Source organism: Labrus bergylta, chromosome 2, assembly GCF_963930695.1.
Source record: "Labrus bergylta chromosome 2, fLabBer1.1, whole genome shotgun sequence".
Classification (NCBI taxonomy): Eukaryota; Metazoa; Chordata; class Actinopteri; order Labriformes; family Labridae; genus Labrus; species Labrus bergylta.
The window spans coordinates 7,109,716-7,130,166 of record NC_089196.1 but is presented as its reverse complement, the minus strand read 5'-3'; the positions used below and the strand labels follow the sequence as shown (position 1 = coordinate 7,130,166).

Sequence of the window (20,451 nt, the reverse complement as noted above, 5' to 3'; positions counted from 1 at the left end):
TGTAGACACTAGCAGAGTCATATTTACTCAAAGTCTTTAAATATTACTGAGCCTTGTCAGTCGACATGGTTCTTTGGCTTCTCACAGTGACAAGGGGAGGAGTTAACGGCATTATGATAACAGTGCAGTTCCACTCTGAGACCTTCTGTAGGCGTCAAAATGCACCAAACTGAATTTCTACATATTGTTGCCATAAAGATGAGGATTGTTCATCATCATCTTCATCGTCATCAACCTTAAAAAAATGGAAAAAGAAAAGTCATTAAAATAAAGTTGGCCTCAGAAAAGAAAGACGATTTGTTCCAAAAACAGAAAAGTGATGTATTTAAATCCACTTGAGTGTTTTTCAATTTTTCTGATCCTCTCTCTTTCAGGAGTATCAGATCATTAAGAAATCAGCTCGCTCTCTGAGCACCGTTCAAGTGGAGTCTCCATGGCGACTGGCACAGCCGTCCATTATCTCCAGCATCGTGCTGATGAAAGGCCAGGGCAAGGTGAGAGCTGTGTGTGTGTGTGTGTGTGTGTGTGTGTGTGTGTGTGTGTGTGTGTGTGTGTGTGTGTGTGTGTGTGTGTGTGTGTGTGTGTGTGTGTGTGTGTGTGTGTGTGTGTGTGTGTGTGTGTGTGTGTGTGTGTGTGTGTGTGTGCTCACAGATAAAGCTGTGTGTTGTTAAATGTGTCCTTACATGAATAATGAATTCTTAATTAACAAATGTAACCGTCTTGCTGCGACATCATCATCATCATCATAATATTACCAAATTAAGGTTCATATTGTGATGCTGTAGTGATGCACAATGCTGTGTGTAGTTGAGTGTTCTCTTCAGGTACTCTGGCTTCCTCTCACAGTCTAAAGACATCCTGGTTAGGTTAATTAGTGACCTTAAATTGCCTGTAGGTGTGAATGTGAGTATGTCTTATGGTTTGTCTTTATGGCCATATTTACATGAAAATGATCCTCTGAAAACGGAATCATTTTTTTTTGTATTCAAAAAAGTTCTGCGTTCATACGTGAACGTTTTGATAACAACCTTGGTGCGCACGCCTCCAGTAGTATACAAGTCAGACCAGTATCTGGCAGTGTGACTTTGTAATGAAACAACACTTGCATGGACACTCTTACTGCAAAACGTTGAGGTGTAAACATACAAAAATGGCAAATGGATAATCAGCTCTCGGCTGCCCTTTAACCACATAAAGATGGATTCAGTATTTGCCGTTTGTAAGCAATGCATCTCCGCTGATCAAAGTGATGGTGAAGTAAGTTGAATTAAGTGTCTTATGTGATAAATTTTTATTGTCGTTCACAACATTATCAAGCATAAAGGTGAACTTTGTTATTTATTATCAATGAAAATATGAACACCACCGCAGCATTGTGCTGCAGTGGTGTGACTCGACTCGATGTGAATCAGTTTTGTGTTCAAACTTTGATCTAAGCCTGTGTGTGCAGTTTTCTCTTTGTTCTCCCTGTGCTGCAAATAAATACAACTATTTACGATAACGTATGTTAACAAGACATGAGCTGCCTTCATGTGTATGCAGATTTTTTTCTGGCTTGATGATAATAAAAAAATGAGTTTTGATTTAGAAGAGGAACCTTGTAGCAGACTGAATCTGCAAAGCCCAGAAGATAAGTAGGATGTAATGTTTAAGACTGAGCTGTAAAAGGATCATGCAACTTGTCATTACTTGTGATCAAGGCCATCCATAAGGAAGGTAAATGGGGAAAGCTTTCTGGGGACCTGTCACATGAGGAGGGGCCCATGGAGCTTAAGAAAGACAAACATGGTGCATCCTAACTTTAAGCCACAATGACCACATTTTATTTAACACATACATACTCACCATTACCTCTTAAAGCAACAAAAACACACATTTAATTTATTGTTGCTTCAGTAAAATGTAGCCTCTTTCAAAATATAAACCCCCTCTGTTTAAAATGATATGAGCCTTTTCTTTCTGATGTTACCGACGTAAGCGGTCCCAGATAACTTAACTCTTAATGACAGTTACGTTGGAAGAAGTATAGCGACTCCAGGACCTGCACAAAGTATGGAAGCCAGAAAAGAAAGATGAAGAGAAGGAGGGAGCAGGCTGGGGCATTTGACCCCATCAAGAACTTGTTAACAACAAACAAACTTATTTCAGTCGGCTCTAAAGGCTGGTGGAAGCAAAGGCAGGGGGAGCTAATGTTAGCCAGGAGGCTAGCGCTAAAACTACTGATCAAATGTGCATACGTTGATTTAAATCATACCCTGGGAGGGCCCGTTCTCTGGGCCTATCAGGGGCCCAGCCGTTTCTGCTTGTGATTAATTGTTGGTTGACTGCAGCTGTGTTTCTGGTGTCGTGTAAGCTCATGAGGGTTGGGCACTTTGTGTGCATGACACGTAAATTAAATACGATCAAACAGTCGACCTTAAACTCTTAAAAAAGGCTTTTGAAGTTGTTTACTCCGCTCACTTGTTATGAGCTGTTAACAAACCTTAGATTATTCTATATGTATGGACTTTTTTTAAAAGAGGATGATGCTGCTGTCTTGGCCAGGACTCCAAACAGAGTCTGTATCTTTTTGGGAATCTTCCTGATAAAGTAATGGTTAAATAAACATTTAGGCAAAAACACCTTTTGACCCATTTGTCAAAACAATAGTCTGTTTGAAAGCACGTTACATGACAATACGCTCTTTAGATTTTATGTTGAAATTACAAACTTTTTCAATAAAGTTCAATAAAACTTAAAGAAAATATCATTAACCTCTAACTGTCCTCCCTCTTTCAAAGCTCTGATGTCTTACATGTTGAAAAAGCTTGAGCAGAAACTGGGGAGAGATTTTATTTTCCTGTAGGGATAAATCAACAACAGAAAAAACATCACACATCAAACATCAAACATCAGTGCTTTTAGTTTGAAGTGGAAGATTCACAGAGATGTTAGGAAGGCGTGACACCTGAGTTTAAACTGCAGGTATCTTCTTTCTTCTGTCACAGCCTTCAAACTAAAACATATATTTCTAAATGCTCTTCATTGCATTTTTGTTATTTCAGGGTCTTGGCTTCAGTATTGTTGGAGGTCAGGACTCAGCTCGGGGTCAGATGGGGATTTTTGTGAAAACCATTTTCCCTCACGGAGCTGCAGCCGCTGATGGACGGCTGAAAGAGGGTAAAACATTACCTTGGATCTTTTTGACTGAACTAGGAGAGCTTATGACATATGAGTAATCTTCATTTAGACTGTGATTGATTGTTTTCTTCTGTGTGAAGGAGACGAGATTCTGGAGGTGAACGGAGAATCTTTGCAGGGACTCACACACCAACAGGCCATCCAGACCTTCAAGGTACACCTCATGTTCGACTGACAAGAACTGTTCAATCAGACATGAAAAGCTGCAGAAAAGAAGCCCTGGAATAGAAAATGTCTTTGACATGTTTCAAAGATTTTGTTTCACCTCGAATCTTGATGACGTCCAACTCATTTATCAAAGTTAGCTGATCTCATTAATGGAGAAGTCACCAAAGACTTTTTAAGACTTTTTTCTTGTTTTAGGATAAATCTATGCGTTAAATATTTTCTCAAACTAAGGACGAAAGTAAAATCTAAAATTGACTAAGTGTCCCCTTTGACATTGAATCTTGTTTCCTCAAACAGCAGCTGAAGAAAGGAGTGGTGACTCTGACCATTCGGACTCGTCTTCGTAGTCCCAGTCTGACCCCGTGTCCCACCCCCACCCTCCTCAGCCGCTCCAACTCACCAAACTCCAACACAAGCGGGGGGACGCCAGTCCCTGCAGGGTTTGAAGATACTGAGGGTCGCAGGGGCCCCGGACCTGGTCCCAAAGACTGCATCATCATGGAGGTGACACTGAATAAAGGTGAGCTCAGCGGATGGAGAACCAAGAGAAACATATCAGACAGTTGCACTTCTTTGTTTCCACATGTCCTAAAACCCTGAAAGTTATTTAAAAAAACCTCTTTTTGAGCCTCAAACTGAATATTTTTTTGAGCCATTGAACCCTGTATGTATGTTGTTGTATTTGCACGATTCTTAAATGTCAAAAATGAGTCTTAAAAAATGTAAATATAAAATTAATTTAAAGTGTGAAAAATTAATTCTGATTTACAATGGAGTTTACGCCTTACTAACATTGATAACATTTACATCTGGTTCCTACTGCAGTAGGTGTAAAGTAATCCGTAAAAATAACCTGGTTGACCTGGTGATGGTTTTGAAAGGTGGGCTATCTGGGAGGATGAGTATGAGCTGCAGAGGGTTTTATGGATTGTTTAGCATCATCAGTGTATTCTCTGTGACTGATGCCAACCCTCATTAATGTATGATGACGCTGATTTGTAATCCAGCTGCCATTCCATGACTGAATATATAATTGCACATGTCCAACAACGGAGCATTGTTTAATGACCTCATTCCTTTATTTTTCAGAAGATTTCACCACTAGATGTCACAGTTGAGTCTAGCTGTAGATAAAGGCTGTAGGATGCTGTAAACACTAGATTTTTATATCTTTTTATTATTGTGTCATGCATAAAACCCTCCACCCATGACAAGTTTCACCATCATTAATACAAAGAGACCAGAAACCAGAAGCACACACTTACCGATAATAATTCTGATCAAATAACCATCCTGATTCCTTCTAGCGATTAAAGATTAAAAGTGAAAAAACACTGATCCTGTCATCATCAGTGATCCAAAACATTTTGAATGTACTGTATATATTTCAATTATCGTACTTGTTCTTAACTCATCATAAGAGGGACAATTCAAAAGAAACTGAGATTTATTCAAAATCACATCATTCAAACAGACTGTGTTCCTCCGTGATGTTTTTATATCTGCAGTCTAAATGAGCCAGTGAGCCTAACTTCTGACAATGAGTGTGGGTGTTTTTCATGTTTTGTGACACAAGGTGTGTTTTATTTCAGAGCCCAATGTGGGACTGGGGATCGGCGTTTGCTGTCTCACTCTGGAGAACTCTGCTCCTGGGATCTACATCCACAGTCTGGCTCTGGGATCTGTGGCCAAGATGGATGGCAGACTCAGGTAACAAAATCAGCCCTCTCTAAATGTTAAAAAATGAAGTGTTAAACCTGGGCTCTATAGTTAAAGAAAGAAAGATCTACCTTTACGTTAAAGAGGGAGATGATTTCATAACCACAAACAGCTGTGACATCACTATCTACAAACACACCAGTCTACAGTGATAAAAACAGACATTTAACCTCACAGAACACAGGACTTAAGGTCTGCTGTCGTCTTTATTGGGAAGTTTATTGCGTTATTGCATTACACAAATATTGTATAAATCTGTAGTAACTGTTTGAACCACAGAAGTCTCATACTATCACACACAGACTAATTTATTGAGGAACCTGCAAAACAGCAACTCAAAAAAAGCAGACACTTTTATCCAAAGCGACGAACATCAGAGAGTAAGAACAACACAAGCAAGGCTATAGAAAAAAGAAAACAATGCCAGTCTAAAAGAAGGAAGACTGCCACTTAGTTCTCTTTTTTAATCCTTCTGATGTAGTTTTCAAGTTTATGTAGAGCCGTCTCTGACTGGCTGAATCTTACACAGTTCTTTGACAAAAGTGGTGTTGATGTTTTTTCTGTGTTCAGTCGTGGAGATCAGATCCTGGAGGTGGACTCGGTCAGTCTCCGTCACGCTGCTCTCAGTGAGGCCTATGCCATCCTCAGTGAGTGTGGACCTGGACCGGTCAGTCTCATCATCAGCAGACACCCCAACCCAAAGGTACGAGCTAATGTGTGTCTCTGTTCTTAGAGTTTGATCTACTCTCGTTTGTCTTTCAAAGAGGAGCTGAATGATTTGGTAAAGTGTCAGATAGTAAGTTCGTGGACTGTCAGCCAGATTTTCTGGTGCTACAGATGAAGGTTAGTTAAACATCAACTAAAATAAGTTTATTTAAAAGTATTTTAACACAGGTATTGCAAACACATCATGGAGTGTCCTTACCTCTTGAAACATGTGCCTTTGAAACATGGTCTATCTGTATTAATTTATCAAATTCTCTGTTTTCTTTCTTTACTCCTCTGTTGATATAAGGCCTCGTTGTTCCAGCTTCTCTCAGTTGTGTTCATCTCCTGCATGTTGTTGTGTCTCCTCAGGTTTCAGAGCAGGAGATGGATCAGATTATAACTCGATCTACACTCAGGGACAAAATGAACAAAAACAGAATCTCCTCTCACCCTCAAGGTCTGACATCTCTACCTTTGTTTACAGTTTCGTATCATTTTACTGGTTAGCTCTGTCCAATCAGAAATGTCAGCATTATAGTTTAATCAAAGGTATTAAATAAGCTTATTAGGTCGGCTTAGACGTAAGAGTTGAATATTATTCATGTTTGTGGTGTCTGATAACCTGTGTGTAACCTGCAGGTGTGTCCTGTAAGAGTCCCGGCCTGGCGGTGAAGGAGCGACAGGGAGACGGCTCGCCCCTTCTCAGCTGGACCATGAAGAGGTTCCTCGAACCGGCCAGCAGAGTAAGATTTTATTTAATATTAAATATTAAATATTAAACTCATTTGTGTCCCAGGCTAGGGACACATATTAGTATAAGAAAAACACTAATATGTGCATTTTTTAAATTGTACTAAGCATAATATGTGACCTCTAAATAAATACAGTAAAAGATAAATATGTTTCCCTTTTTAGATTTTAAAGCTAAATCTGAAAGAAAAAATGACTTGATGAATCATGAATGATTTGAAGTCATTTTTATTACATATCCTCTTCCTCCATGAATAAAATGAAAAAAACCCTCAAGAATTATAAAGACAACCACGTATGCACAAGATGTCTTCTAACATGACCTCTGTGTTTGATTGGATGTAGTTGGTGATTAGCCGTGTGATTTTGAAAGCACAAAGAAATACACAGCCTCCAATAATTACTTTTATTTGTGAGGCCCCTGGTTAATGTTGGTTCTCTGCGAATGGAGTGAAATTACAGGAGTCAAATAACCTGCAGAACCAGGAGGAAGTGTCTGGTTCAAGAATAACAGGAGAGTTGGTTTATGGTAGAAAAAAAACAAACAGCAGATGACAGGATGAATACTTGAAGCCAGCTGGAGTTTCTGTGTCACCACTTACCACTGATGATCTGTGACACAGACTCAGATAGCGGGACATCATTTACCCTTTTATCCACTTCTTTCATTGGCTATTTCTTTATTTCATCTTTAAATGTAGCTTTCTTTTCAAAAATGGCTTTAAAAACATGTGCTGCTTTTTCTGTTCTCATTTCCTCCAGCAGGGGTCGCTGAGCTCAGAGAGCGAGCTGTCTCAGTACTTCCCTCAGGATGTTTCCACGAACTCGTTCTCCGAGTCCTTGCTGACTGGCTCGACCAGCGATGAGGCCATACACCAGCAGAGCTGCGTTACCTCCATGGATGACAGCTTATCACAGACACATGGTAAACATTCATCTGTGGAAACACCATCAAAGAGTTTCCAATTCGCTTCAATATATCTCTCTTTAAAGTCACTGAAACTTGATCAGATGTCAATCTGACACCCTCCAACAGAACATCTAACTTGAGCACACAGATTATTTTGAATATTTTCATGAATATCAAACAGCAGCACCAGCTGGGACAAGTTTCTTTCGTTGAAAGGCATTTTGAGCAAAACTTTTTGACATTTTAGACTTTATCTATTATTATGTTTGATTTGATTTTTTACTTCTATCTTTATTTTTTAATAATTATTTCCCATCCCCTGTTTTCTTGAGCTGCTGTAATGCACAAATTTCCCCCACAGGGGATCAATAAAGTTTATCTTTATCTTTATCTTTATCTATAAACAGAAAACTTCATATGACTGCACAAAGAATCTGAAAGGTCCAAAGAGGACATTTTTAGTACCAGAAGCATTCTCCTATCCATTTAGAGTGGGATTAATATTAACTAACCACATTTGAGTGGGCTCTGGAGGAAAACAGTCCATTTGGGGAGCAAAAGAGATAATAAGCATTAATAGAATTTAATGGGCTCGTACCGGACAACTATTTAGCATTTTAATAATCTCTATACAAATAAAACTGCACAGTGCAGCTTACTATCATGGACATCCTTTTTAACTTCATTCTCATATCTAAAGTAGGTCAGACTGTAAGCAAATACCAGCCAATGTAGGGGGAAGTGGTGTGTCTGACATCCAATAAGAATATTTGTAATCAAACATTGATGGGCTTTACAGGGTTCTTTTTCCAGAATGTGGGCTCTGTTTTTTGTTTCTGAAACTGTCAAACGTTGTGTCTCAAAGACAGTAATCCTAATTTATTATTCTTTACAGAAGTATATTCTAGGGCAGGAATTTCCATCTCAGATTGAGGCCAAATCCCAATTCCTTCCCTCGGTCAAACCTTTAGTTTTGGAGCGCTAATTGTTTTTCCACCTACCCTCAGAGACAAGAAAACTGTACTATGTACAGTTGTACATAGATATATATGTACATATGTACTATGTACATGTTTTTTGACCTTGTTGATATTGATGTTTTTAATTGCCTGTATCCAGTTACATGTTGTTCTGTATCTACATTAAACTAAGTTCAGTCAGCCATCTCACAGTTGGGTTTAAATGTTTATTGCAGCAGCAGAACATAGTTTGAGTTTGGCATTTAGACTCCGACCTCATCACTCCTCGCAGCTTGTTTCACCTGCTGAAATTTGAGGAGTGATGAGATAATATCTGAAAAGCCCAGTCAGGATGTGGATGCTGGGGTGGTTGTGTTGTTGGTGGTAGGGTTGAAAGTAAGAGTGCAGTACTGGTGCAGGGAAGCGCAGGCAATGACCAAGCAGAGGGAGAGATTGGAAATCTTTCATCTTAAATAAACCACCAAAGCAGGAGGATCAGTTTGTCATGTGTTTGTGGAGAATGAAGCAGGCCATTGTGAAATCACTGTAGCTTGAGTTGCCTGTCTAAACTAGCTCACAGGCCCTCCGTGTTTTTCTACAGATTTAATACATTTGGCATGAATTGTTGTTGGCTTCTTTTCCTTGAATGGATATCATGTTTAATATTAGGCTGCCCAAGTTTGCAAAGATTATTGGGAATTAACTTCTGCCACTCTGTTTGGATATCATATTTCAAAATGCTATTTTTGGAGAACAGCAAAGAGGAAACTATTCCTCAATCTGCAGGAGAAAGGCACACCCTACCAAACATGGGAGTGCAAAAAATCTGAGGGTACCGCCAAGGGGGGAAATCTGATGGGGCCTTAGACGATGTCCAATTCAGAAAAAAGGCCCATGATGTTGAAAGTTTAAATTCTTTAGGACACATTGTTTTATTTGTCTGTTTTTATCTTGAAATGAAAAGTATGTGTTCATATTAAAAGCTTTTAATTTCAGTCACCACACCTGATTTTGACTGTACTGAATTACCTGCGTCTCTTTCTCAGCTTTCACCCCGTCTCTGACACAAGTGGAGAGGGAATCCGTCTACAGCGCATCACAAGACAAGAACGCCGCCCCCTCCCACGCCCATCAGCATGCAGAGGCAGTTTGCCCGCCCATCTCTGTCTCCAGTCCCACCTCGATGCGGAGCCCGCTCCTCCGGCAGCGACGGGTGATGTGCTTCGAGGAGCAGCTTAGTGACGAAGACGATTCTGACAACGCTGGACTCTTCGACAAGGCAACCAAAACCAACTCGGTTAACCTCAGTGGCGCCAGAGAATCCCACAAATCGAAAACTGATTTAGCCATTGTTTCCGCTACGTCTTCGTTAAATGTAGATGGGGACAGTGAGAACGGAGGAGATTATCAGGGAAGCAGCGACGTGGCGTCTCTGCTTCATTGTAGTTTCTCTCAGTGTGAGGAAGCCCTGCCTGGTTCTGAGTCCCCCTTCATGCCTATCCGCTGCCCCTCAGAGCACAGAGCAGGGAGTGCGGGGTCGTCTAATCTGACCATCAACACTGAGAGCGCCGTCAATAAAGATGATGGACAGGTGGAGTCAAAGCGCTCCCCCAAGCTCGAGCACAAAGCAGTAATGCGAGTCAAAAGTATGATGAGCATTGAAGCACCAAACCTGACCCAGCAGCAGAAGTCCAGAGCTGATGAGCCCTCCCCAGGTTCGACCCCCTCCCAGCCCCCGGCCCAGGCTTCTCAGGGTGGGAAAAACACTACTGCTGGGCTGATTCCACATCACCACTATAAGAAGGGAGAAACCAGTGAGCTTGCAGGTGTGTGTACTATCGACACAGTGACTCTGTGGAGGAGAGAGGATGAGTCGTACGGACTGGATCTGGAGATCATGTCGTCCCCTCTGAAGGTTGTCATCACCGGGTTAAAACCTGGAGGAGCAGCAGACAGGGTACGTCTCAATGGTTTCAACCAGTTCAGTCATTTTTTATTTAATGTTGTGCTAAATGACAACACAAGCTTTAACATGGAACATTGCATAATGAGCAGGTCTGATCAGGCTTCATGAACTTATTTACAAGGATCCAGAACTAATCCACCAATGAGCAGGCACCTGGCAAAAGTTACGCAGAAACAACTTCATAAATCATCTTCAAAAACCAATGGGTTGAGACGTCCGTCTTTCATACAGCCTATTACAGAAACCCCTAGCTGAACCACGCTCATTGGTGAACAGACATCTGCTGCGTCTGGATGGACAGAGAAACTGGGATATATACGGAGAAACAAAGGAAAAGAGAGACATGGGTAGAGACAAACAGAAAGAGACAAAGAAAAATAAAAAAGACAATTTAGATATATAGATAACTGTAGCAGTTGAAGTTGGCAGAGCCACTCCAGCAGGCAATCAAAACACTGAATTACACAAACCTGACAGGCAGCTGAGTACAGACACTCTTAGGAAGATAGTAGTATCAGGTCTAAATGTCCTGGGCAAGACAGGGAACCCCAAATTGCTCCCACTGTTACGCCAGCAGCATCTGAATGTGTCTGAGTGGAATTCATAGAACAGATTGGCAGTTGGGCATTTTACGTAGCGTCCTCTGCCGTTAGTGTTTGAATGGGTGAAAGTAAAGTGTAAAAGAAGACTAGAAATGCACTCTTCAAATTCAAGTACATTTACCATGTATCAATGGTACATTAAGCTATAAAGATAAATAGAGTGCCAGGTCCCCCGGCAGTCTAAGCCTATAGCAGCATAACTAGGAGCTGCTCCAAGCCTGAGCCAGCTCTAACTATATGATTTCTCAAAAGGAAAGTTTTAAGCCTACTTCTAAAGGTAGATAGGGAGTCTGCCTCCTGGACCCTGACTGGTAGAAGATTCTAAAGAAGCCTGATGACTGAAGGCTCTACCTCCCATACTACTTTTAGAGACTGTAGGTACCACGAGCAGGCGTGCATTGCATTCTGGGAGGTTTCATATCTGTTGAATGATCTTATGCTGTACCTCTTTAATTTACTGAAAACATATGAGCTTCTTTGATGTGTGATGCTGTTTGTGGCTCAAGGGAAGATGATTCCTTTACACCACAGCTTATTTGTTTCTCTCCTGTTTCATCCCACTTATAGGAATCTGCAGGAAAGCTGTGTCCTGGAGATGAGATTGTAAAAATTGGAGATAAGCTGGTTTGTTCCTCTAGCTACCAGGAAATCTGTGAGCTCATGCTCAATCTTCCAATGACTCTGTCCATAGAAGTGAAGAAACCAGTGTCAGGTAAGGGCGTACATAACACCACTTTTAAGGAAGTATTAAATAGAGCATGGTCTGTGCTCCAATGAACTTCTACTTGAAGTCCTAAATATTGTTTACCTCTCTTTCTGTTCCCAGCTGTAGATCATCTGTCCAGTCTGATCATGTCGTCAGGTAACAGTGATGGAGCCGCCAGACAGAAAGCACCCAGATCTGCTCAGGGGACGTCTGATGAAGAAGCAAAAATGAGTGAAAATTCAGTAACTTCAAACCACATTGCCGAAATAGATGAAGACTTTAAAATCCCCATCACAAATATTGATGATATCTTATCAGTATTGAGCCCCAGCAGTGATAAAAGCACAAACACAAAATTCTCCTATGAGCCTGAATCCTGTTGTTCAGAACAAACCACTGTGACTCCACCTGAGGAAACTGAGAATCAGGATCCATCAAAGTCTGACTCTGACCTAACAGATCTTTCTGTTAGAGGAGAGGGAAAAGACGAAGGTACCATCCTCTCTGTGGAGACAACACAGGAGAAGAGCCCTGCTGCTGGTCCTACATGTATGTACAGCCCAGGAGACGACAGTGATTCAGACAGTGACTCGTCCCCTGACAGCAGCGTGTTGGTCATTAAGTTATCCAACAGCGCACGACGTGAGCCGTCATCAGATGAGGAGGAGGTGGAGCTTTGTTCTTTGGACGTGCAGCAACAGAATTCAAGCCGTAAAACAAACGGGTATTCATCTTTTCACCAAACCACAACTCAAAACACTCACCTGGATCAGACCTGTGAAGTCTCACAGTCGCTCAAAGAGAACTCAGCAACACAATGCTCTCAGGTTTCTTCTGCAGGGCAACAACACCAGACCTCCAGCTGTAGGATACCTGTAACCACTATAGATTCAAACACAGACAGCTCCATAGAACCCTGTGATAAAATGAAAGCATGTCTGAGCGTCTACAGAGGCTCCTCCCCTCCACAAACCAACAGTCTCACTCAGGGTTTTTCTGCAAATATAAAGACAGACTCCTCACTGACCTCAGATTTACCGAAGCATCTGAAAACAGAGACACCTCATTCACCAGCAGAGAAATCAGAGATCTCAGGTTCAGGATCAGAAGCCAGACTGTCGGCTTCAGCGACGAACTCAGAGAAGCTGCTGGAGTGCACAACTAATTCCTTGCTAAAGAAAACTCCTGGGCTGAAACTGTTTGATAAATCTGACGCTCCGGTGAGGGGTAATAACTGTAAAGCTCAGGCTGAAACTCTAATACAGACAAACACTCCCAAACTGAAGGGTCTGAGTATAAAGAGCAAGAGCCAAGAACCTAAGAGGAGTGAAAGTCCTTTAAACACAAGCAACTCAACGAAATCACCGCCAACAGCAACCATGTCCAGCCTTTCTAAGACCAATAACCAGCCTGACACACACAGCAGCCTTGTTTCACCCAGAGTCAGAAAGAGAGTTACGAGCAGCCACGGACCTTCTGAGGGCACATTACATACTGCACAACCGACCAAGGAGAAGGACTCCAAGCTAACATCACCTCCTGCAACTCAGAGGACATTCATCGAGGTCCGTCTGTCTCCGTTATCCTCACACAAAGAAACAAAAGATGCAAAACTCTCAGATAGAAACACAGATTCAACTGCCACAGTGGAGAAAAACAACAGCATGTTCACTAACGCAGCGCTGGGTACACTTTGTTTGACTAAAGAAAGTCATTTCACTACAAGTAACGGCGCCAAACACAGCCCTGAGGTGGAGATGAGTGAGAACATGAAGTCAGGCGTGTCCAGACTTTATATAAAGTCAGAGGAAAGACAAAGCTTCCCCTCTGACTCTGACAAATACAAGCCCTTCTCTGTGCGACATAAAATCAAGTCCTTCGAGAATCTGGCTCACTTTGACAAACCGGTCTCTAGAAGCAGTGACATTCAGTCGTACGCTCTGGCATATCGAGCCTCACTGAACCAAAGGATCGCCGGTTACATGGACTTAGTGAACTCGACCGACTGCCAGACACGACACAGGAGTTTCAGCCCTTATATGGACAACCTGATCACCAGCACACCTCTCATGCTGGGGAAATCTCCATCCAGCATTGCTCTGATAAATCTTGATCTGCCTGATTTAAGCTGTAAAACGTCTCCGCTGTGTGAGACTGAAGGTCAGAAGATGGCTGGGACGCCTCAGGTGCTGCGGAGGAAACACGGGAAACTGGCCCGCAACCGGTTGAGGCAGCTCAGGGCTCTCAGTATGCCGGAGCTGGAAAAGATCTGCACAGAGGACTTCACCAAAGGGACACCTGAGGAGAAGCCTGAGCCCGGAATCAGTGAGCCTGTACCCACAGCGGCGTCAGAGACTGAAAGCCGTCCACCTTCATCCCTGATGAGGACAGAGGTGAACAGGGTGAGCCGGGCTGATCTTAGATCCACTGAAGAGACTCCTCAGAAAACCTCAGAGAGCCACAGAGCAGGCTGGTCTATCAGGTGAGGAGCTCAATTCAAACCTGCTCATTTTAAATAATGATGTGATAAATATTGAATTATCTATTGTGTGTGAGGAAATGACAAATATGTGACTTTTGGACCCTAGTCGTGACTCGTTACAAGGGTTGGTGATGTAGTGTGAAGTCTCCTTTAAAGCACTGCTTATCCAAATTTGCTGATCTTTAAAAGTCTGTACCTGGATCAGGTAGATTTTATTTAGTTTTTCTTTAAGAAACCAGGAGAAAAGGGAGCTGGATTAACTGATCATTGGTAGAAAAATGTAGATTAGCAAATATGAATAATTTTAATCTGCATCATCCCAGAGCTTTAAAGACATCGTACTATACACTTTGTCCACAGGGGGCGCCAAAATCCAAAAGAACTGACATAATTAAAGTTACTTTAAATTAATTATTCAATGTTTGATAATGATACTTTTTGGTGAAATTATCTATTTTATGTTTTGACAACCCTAAAGCTTTGACACTGAAGTAAAACAGCATTTATTTAACCGGGTAATTAACCCATTGAGTTCAAGATCTCTTTAACAAGGGTGACCTGGCCTAGTGTTAAATATATATAAAAACAATGTTTTAATATATGAACTATCATGTTAAAATGTTGTTTTGTTTGACCTTGTAATCTTGTATCAGCCCTCTGCTGGGATCACGATGATCCAGATTTTTTAGATCAAGGTTTTCTCAATCATAATAAAAAGTTTCAACAACACAAACTGGAGGATTTATCAGAATTCAAAATACAGGATTAGATTTTTCTGAATTAAACTGTGTGCTGTCTATTAGAGTCCTGTTTGACTCCAGGGAGTGTGATGAGGATTGATAAAAGTCATCATGGAGGATAAAGTATATAGAATCTCTTCCTTTTTCTCTTTTTGTCTCCAGTTTGAAGGAGCTGTCTGCGTCTCCTGAGAGTCAGAAGCAGCTTCAGACTGTGACGGCGAAATCAGACGTGTCTGCTCTGCTGCAGGAGGTCAAATCTCTCTCAGAGGTAACACCATCCTGCTGATACTTAATGAATTAAATACAGTTCATTTTAAAATGAAACATCTTGTGCAGACGTCATTGTTTCAGCATGAATCATTTTGTCACATTGTGTCTGCGTCAGGCTAACAGTGAAACTCACCTGGTGGTCTTGAATAAAGAAGAAGGAACAGGACTGGGTTTCAGTGTCGCTGGTGGAGTGGACCTCGAGCAGAAAGCAATAACTGTAAGTACAGACTTAGTCTAAATGCTGTTTTTAAAAATCAAACCCTATAAGATTAAATGAAACCTAAATAAAGTGAATGAAAATGTATTTACAAAGCACATTTATACGACCAGGGGGAATTAATAACAGTGTTTGACTTCACTCCTTTTTAGAAAGTCTTCACTCACCGATATATTAAGTTAGGATATATTAAATATCTGCTATATTCATGTTTAAAATGTTGCAGACTGTACCTTTAAAGAGTCATAAAGAAGCTGTTTGTCCAAAATCACAATTTAAAGCACAACATAAGAAAATGTGTTACATTGAAAAGGAAAAAAAAAGATACACAGTCTAATGTAAAGCAGCCCAAATAGTTGATTCCTCTGACAAGAACAGTGGACAATCACAGTTGGATCCGCCCCGTTAATGTTTTCTAGCTTTACAAATGTTGTTTTTGTTCATAAATGATGATGTTTGTGATACTTTATTTATCACAGAGATGTCAGAAGATGGAACAAAAGATAAATGACTGATGTATAAATGTTGTAAATGAAGCTGACGTCCGTTTTGTGTTCAGGTTCATCGGGTGTTCAGCAGAGGAGCAGCCAGCCTGGAAGGGACGATCCAGAGAGGAGACAACATCTTATCCATAAACGGCACCAGCCTGGCAGGAAGAACTCATGGAGAGGCTGTGTCCTGTCTGCATCAGGCCCGGCTGTCCAGTCAGGCGCTAGTGGTGATTCAGAGAGACGGTCAACAGAGACTCGACCTCGCTGAAAAAACACAGAGGACGAGTTCTAACGGGAGGAGATCTTTAGGAGCCGGATCAGGTGAGACTCGCACCTTTCATCTTTGACCATAAAGAGAAACCTGCCAGTGTTGATAACGGGAAGCCAGCACAGATTCTTATACCACGATGGATCTCTGGATTTAAAAATACTAGTATTTTAAAATGCTTTACTCCTTAAAATCAGAAAATTGTTAACTGAAAGGTTATATAACACAATAAAACAATAATATTTGACATTATGTTATTAAAAAATGTACATCTCACTTTTTTTTTCATCAAATTTTACAAAATAAAAACACAAAACATGTTAAATCAAAACAAAGTATTGAACAAATCATTTGGTAGCACTCCACAGTGAGTTTAACTCACTCACTTAACATTTTTAGTTTGTATGGATAGTCTTATTTTTATGAACAGAGTAAAAGTCGTTTTGATCGTTCAACCTGCAGCAGAGATCGATTTGGAGTCAAGATTACGTCAGAGCAGTTGCTCACACATTGTGGTCGCAGAAAAAAGGAAAAAGCAAGTGAAGCGTAAAACAAGGAGAAGCTGCACTTATAGAGATTTAAATTACATCCAGCTGAAAAGGCTGTTGTAGTGAACTCTGTGTAGGACATGGTCATTACGTATCGTATCATGGGGTTGTGGGAAATACCCAGTCCTACCTCTATACCTGTAGATGGTATTTACATAGTTGATCATTATCAGGCGGTTAATGAAATTACTTTTTATATGAAGCTCCTCTACTAGCGAGCATGATCAGGTAAGAGCTGCATGTTATTATTACGTACCAGCTTCATTAGACAGAAGGGGAAAAAAGGAAATACATCCTTAATTAATATCTAATAAAATGTATTTCACAATGCAAATAGTCTTTGATGATTAAATGCAGCTGTTTATTGATTAAGCTGACTAGCATCGCAGAATAAATGACGCATCACTTCATTAAGAAAGGCGGCCACCACAAGAGGGCAGCCCTGAGCGCCCACTAAACAATCAGCCAATTCGTCTATAGACCAACTGAAGACGATTGTAATATGATTTACTGTTTGTGTTAGCTTCAATCAGCTGGACGCACATTGAATGTCTCCATTAGAGTGCAGTATGAACTGCTCATAAATGTGCGAGTGTTGTTTTTTTTTCAGCGCTGGTTGTGGGTCCAGACGGAGCTTTGAAGGTGGAGCTTCATAAGACCTCAGCTGGTCTGGGCTTCAGTCTGGAGGGGGGGAAGTCCTCGAGCCAGGGAGGGGACAGACCTCTGACTGTCAAACGCATCTTTACAGGTAAGCCTTTACAAACTGCTTTTATACATTAACATCTCTATATGTTTAATCCTGACACGTTTTCAGGCCTTTGCTCCTGTAGTCACCTCGTGTTTTGTTTGTAAATCCACATTTTAGCTGAAAGGAAATATCAGGCAAAGGCATAGAAGGCCTTTATCATATAAGCATGATGATTCATATTTGATACACACATTATTGAGAACTCTGCATCTTCAGTGAGATCTTTTTCTTCATGAAAACCTGATGAATAAGCAGATACATGCAGTACACAGATGATCCACCAGGGGGCACAAAGTATTCTCCATAGTACCTTTATACAGCAGCACAACACAAATGGAGTGACATATATGGGATTTTTCATGAATAGTTTGACAATTTTAAAAGAGATTAAGACAGAAAAACAATCAAATTGTTGCTGATACTTCATGAAGGATATTTATTGGATTGAGAAAAATAATTATATTTGGTGACTTTTTTCTCGTAAAATCGTGTTAAATATGTGTCTATAAAATGTAATACAGTAGGTGTTTAAGCTGATTTTGTTTATTAGCATTTTTTCCACTTTATGCATAATGTATTCCATAAAGCGATATTTTCTCTTGTTCATGTTAAAGTTAACTAATTAAAGGCTTAAATGGCATAATTTTATGTATTTAAAGCCTAAACTGAGATTCTTATTTCTGATATTGTGTTTTTAAATGTAGTCTGTTACAAAAAAAAGTAATATATGAGTTATTGGATGTTTGGGTGGGTCACTTGCTCATTGTTTTTTTTCCTAATTAAATTTTCCACAACATGAATGATCAATTTAAAAAAAAAAATACTAAAACAAAGATGTAAACATCAACAAAAGCAGTCGATAAAGTGAATAGTAAATAGACTTGAGCTTGTGTAACACTTTTCTAGTCTTCACCTACACATTCACACACTGATGACAGAGGTTACTATGTGAAGTGACCATCAGTATTAACTTAACCATCCATACCCCTTCACACACCGGAGCTATCTGGGGTTGAGTGGAACATCGACATGTGGCTGCAGGAGCACCTGAGCCACAGCTGAAGCGTCTCAGAGGGGGAACAAAAAGTTTGAACTTCCAGCAGAAAAAAATTATATAATATGAAACATTTTGTATCAGCATGCTTAGAAAAATGAATGCCTGATGTATCAAATATCATTCAGAACAGAACTCATACAAGCAGTGTGTTATTCAATTTAAACATTTTTTTTTTTTTTTTAAGATTTATTTTGGGCTTTTTGGTACCTTTAATTCAGAGAGAGGACAGTGGATAGAGTCGGAAACCAGGGAGAGAGAGCGGGGAATGACATGTGGAAAGGGGCCACGGGTGGAAGTGAACCCGGGCCTACCGCTTGAGATGAGAGTCTCAACACATGGGACGCGCGCCCTGCCACTGTGCCACCAGCGCGCCCCCAGTTCAAACATTTTGACAATTATTTCATGATGTAGGCCTTAAAGCTGATGACTTCCCTTCTCTCCAACAGGGGGCGCTGCTGAGCTGTCCAGGGTTATTGAAGTTGGTGATGAAGTCTTGTCCGTTAACGGCTGCTCTCTGGAGGGCCTCATGCACCACGATGCCTGGAAGATCATTAAAGCCTCTGATGAAGGGCCGAACCAGCTCCTCATCCGCAAACCCAGAACCTGACCATGGACCGTCTAATAACATATATACAGTCTGTATATATTATTACTGTATAAGTAAATATGCAGCCTGTTAAATAGTATACAGTCTGTATAACGACGACGACACAGAGAGAGAGCGGAGACAATCAGGAGACATATGGAGAAGCTATTTCCCTTTTATTGACACATCTCCTGATGGACTTTGTTTGAGATTGTGTCCTGTTTCATGTTTTTACTCATAAAAAGGTCAAATTGGATGGACCACTAACTGATGTGATGTGCAATGCTGAATCATGGTTTACTTCAGATGGGACGTGCAGTTTGTTTACAACAGATTCACTTTGAAAACTTAAAAAAAAAAAAAGAAAAAAGAAAAAAAAAAATTTTGGATGTCAGTTGTTTCTTTTTTTAAATAAAGTCAGTATGTGAAATGACCTTCGGCTGTTTGTGGTGTGACTTTTCCTTATTTTTTATTGTTAATAACTTTAAGCATCAGCGTCTTATCCCCATGTTTTACATTTAAAAAGCAGGAACAAGTGATCAGGTAAAACACTATTCTCTTTGTTTTCATACTTCGCTGTTAAAACATATTCAAACTGTTGTCATAGCGAGATATTTTTAACGAGTAGATTATTTTACAGCTCTCTATGGGAAAACGCAGTTCCTAGTACCCATCCTGGTTCAGCAAATCTCCGATCTCCAGTGTGTCAGCAGCTCTGTGTAAGTTCAATCGCAGCCTGGTTTGAACTTACTTCTAATTAAGGATGGAGTTTACGCGCTGATAAATATGTAAGGTGTTTCATTTGCTGAGAAAGTTCAAACGCAGGCAAAAGTCACACCTTAACACTTACATCTAGCTCCTCGTAAGTGTAAAGTCCTCTGGTTGTCATGGTGATAGTTGTGAATGGCGGGATAACTTGGAGGATGAGCTGCAGAGGTTTTTACCGTCTGTTTGGTGTCAATGTATCAGTGAAAATCAGTCAAAATTAAAAGAAGAAAAACTTTCAGAGTATAGCGAGTGTAAAGAACTAACTGTGTTGAAATGTCTTTGATCATATCCCCCAAATAGTATGAAGCAATAATAAATAGAGCAAATATAGAGTGCAAAGGCAGGGTTGGTAATTTTCTACAGATAGACTTTTTAAGATTTTGATTGAAATTGTCTTTAGGTCTTGATAGAAATTAATAACTCGTTCTCTGAAAAAGGAACCAAGAAAATTTGTCATCTGTAGCAGTTGTGAGCCTGTAAAAACTTTGACAAATGTCTGCGACGAGGTATCAATCTGATGAACCAATCACGCCTCCCTGACTCCCTGCTCCTTCCATGCATGCACGAGCCCACCCTCAAACTTTATACTGCGAGTTTACTCACCGCTT

The 20,451-nt window shown here is 40.6% G+C and overlaps 1 protein-coding gene across 4 annotated transcripts in view; it reads left to right on the top strand.

Moving 5' to 3' along the window:
• The window catches only part of pdzd2 (PDZ domain containing 2), a 59,327-nt gene extending 39,819 nt beyond the window's left edge, over window positions 1–19,508 (top strand). For 2 of the 4 annotated variants that reach the window (XM_065963445.1, XM_020631029.3), the window contains exons 10-26: window positions 375–494; window positions 3,045–3,159; window positions 3,261–3,334; window positions 3,646–3,868; window positions 4,941–5,058; window positions 5,638–5,770; window positions 6,145–6,232; window positions 6,415–6,518; window positions 7,288–7,450; window positions 9,441–10,351; window positions 11,530–11,674; window positions 11,789–14,150; window positions 15,053–15,158; window positions 15,276–15,377; window positions 15,937–16,189; window positions 17,295–17,432; window positions 18,936–19,508. In XM_065963445.1, the coding sequence (XP_065819517.1) occupies window positions 375–494; window positions 3,045–3,159; window positions 3,261–3,334; window positions 3,646–3,868; window positions 4,941–5,058; window positions 5,638–5,770; window positions 6,145–6,232; window positions 6,415–6,518; window positions 7,288–7,450; window positions 9,441–10,351; window positions 11,530–11,674; window positions 11,789–14,150; window positions 15,053–15,158; window positions 15,276–15,377; window positions 15,937–16,189; window positions 17,295–17,432; window positions 18,936–19,096 (5,316 nt within the window). In that variant the 3' untranslated portion in view covers window positions 19,097–19,508. The remainder of the gene's footprint in view (window positions 1–374; window positions 495–3,044; window positions 3,160–3,260; window positions 3,335–3,645; window positions 3,869–4,940; window positions 5,059–5,637; window positions 5,771–6,144; window positions 6,233–6,414; window positions 6,519–7,287; window positions 7,451–9,440; window positions 10,352–11,529; window positions 11,675–11,788; window positions 14,151–15,052; window positions 15,159–15,275; window positions 15,378–15,936; window positions 16,190–17,294; window positions 17,433–18,935) is intronic. The other 2 variants (XM_065963452.1, XM_065963447.1) reach the window with 2 other exon arrangements.
• Window positions 19,509–20,451: the final 943 nt, after the last annotated feature.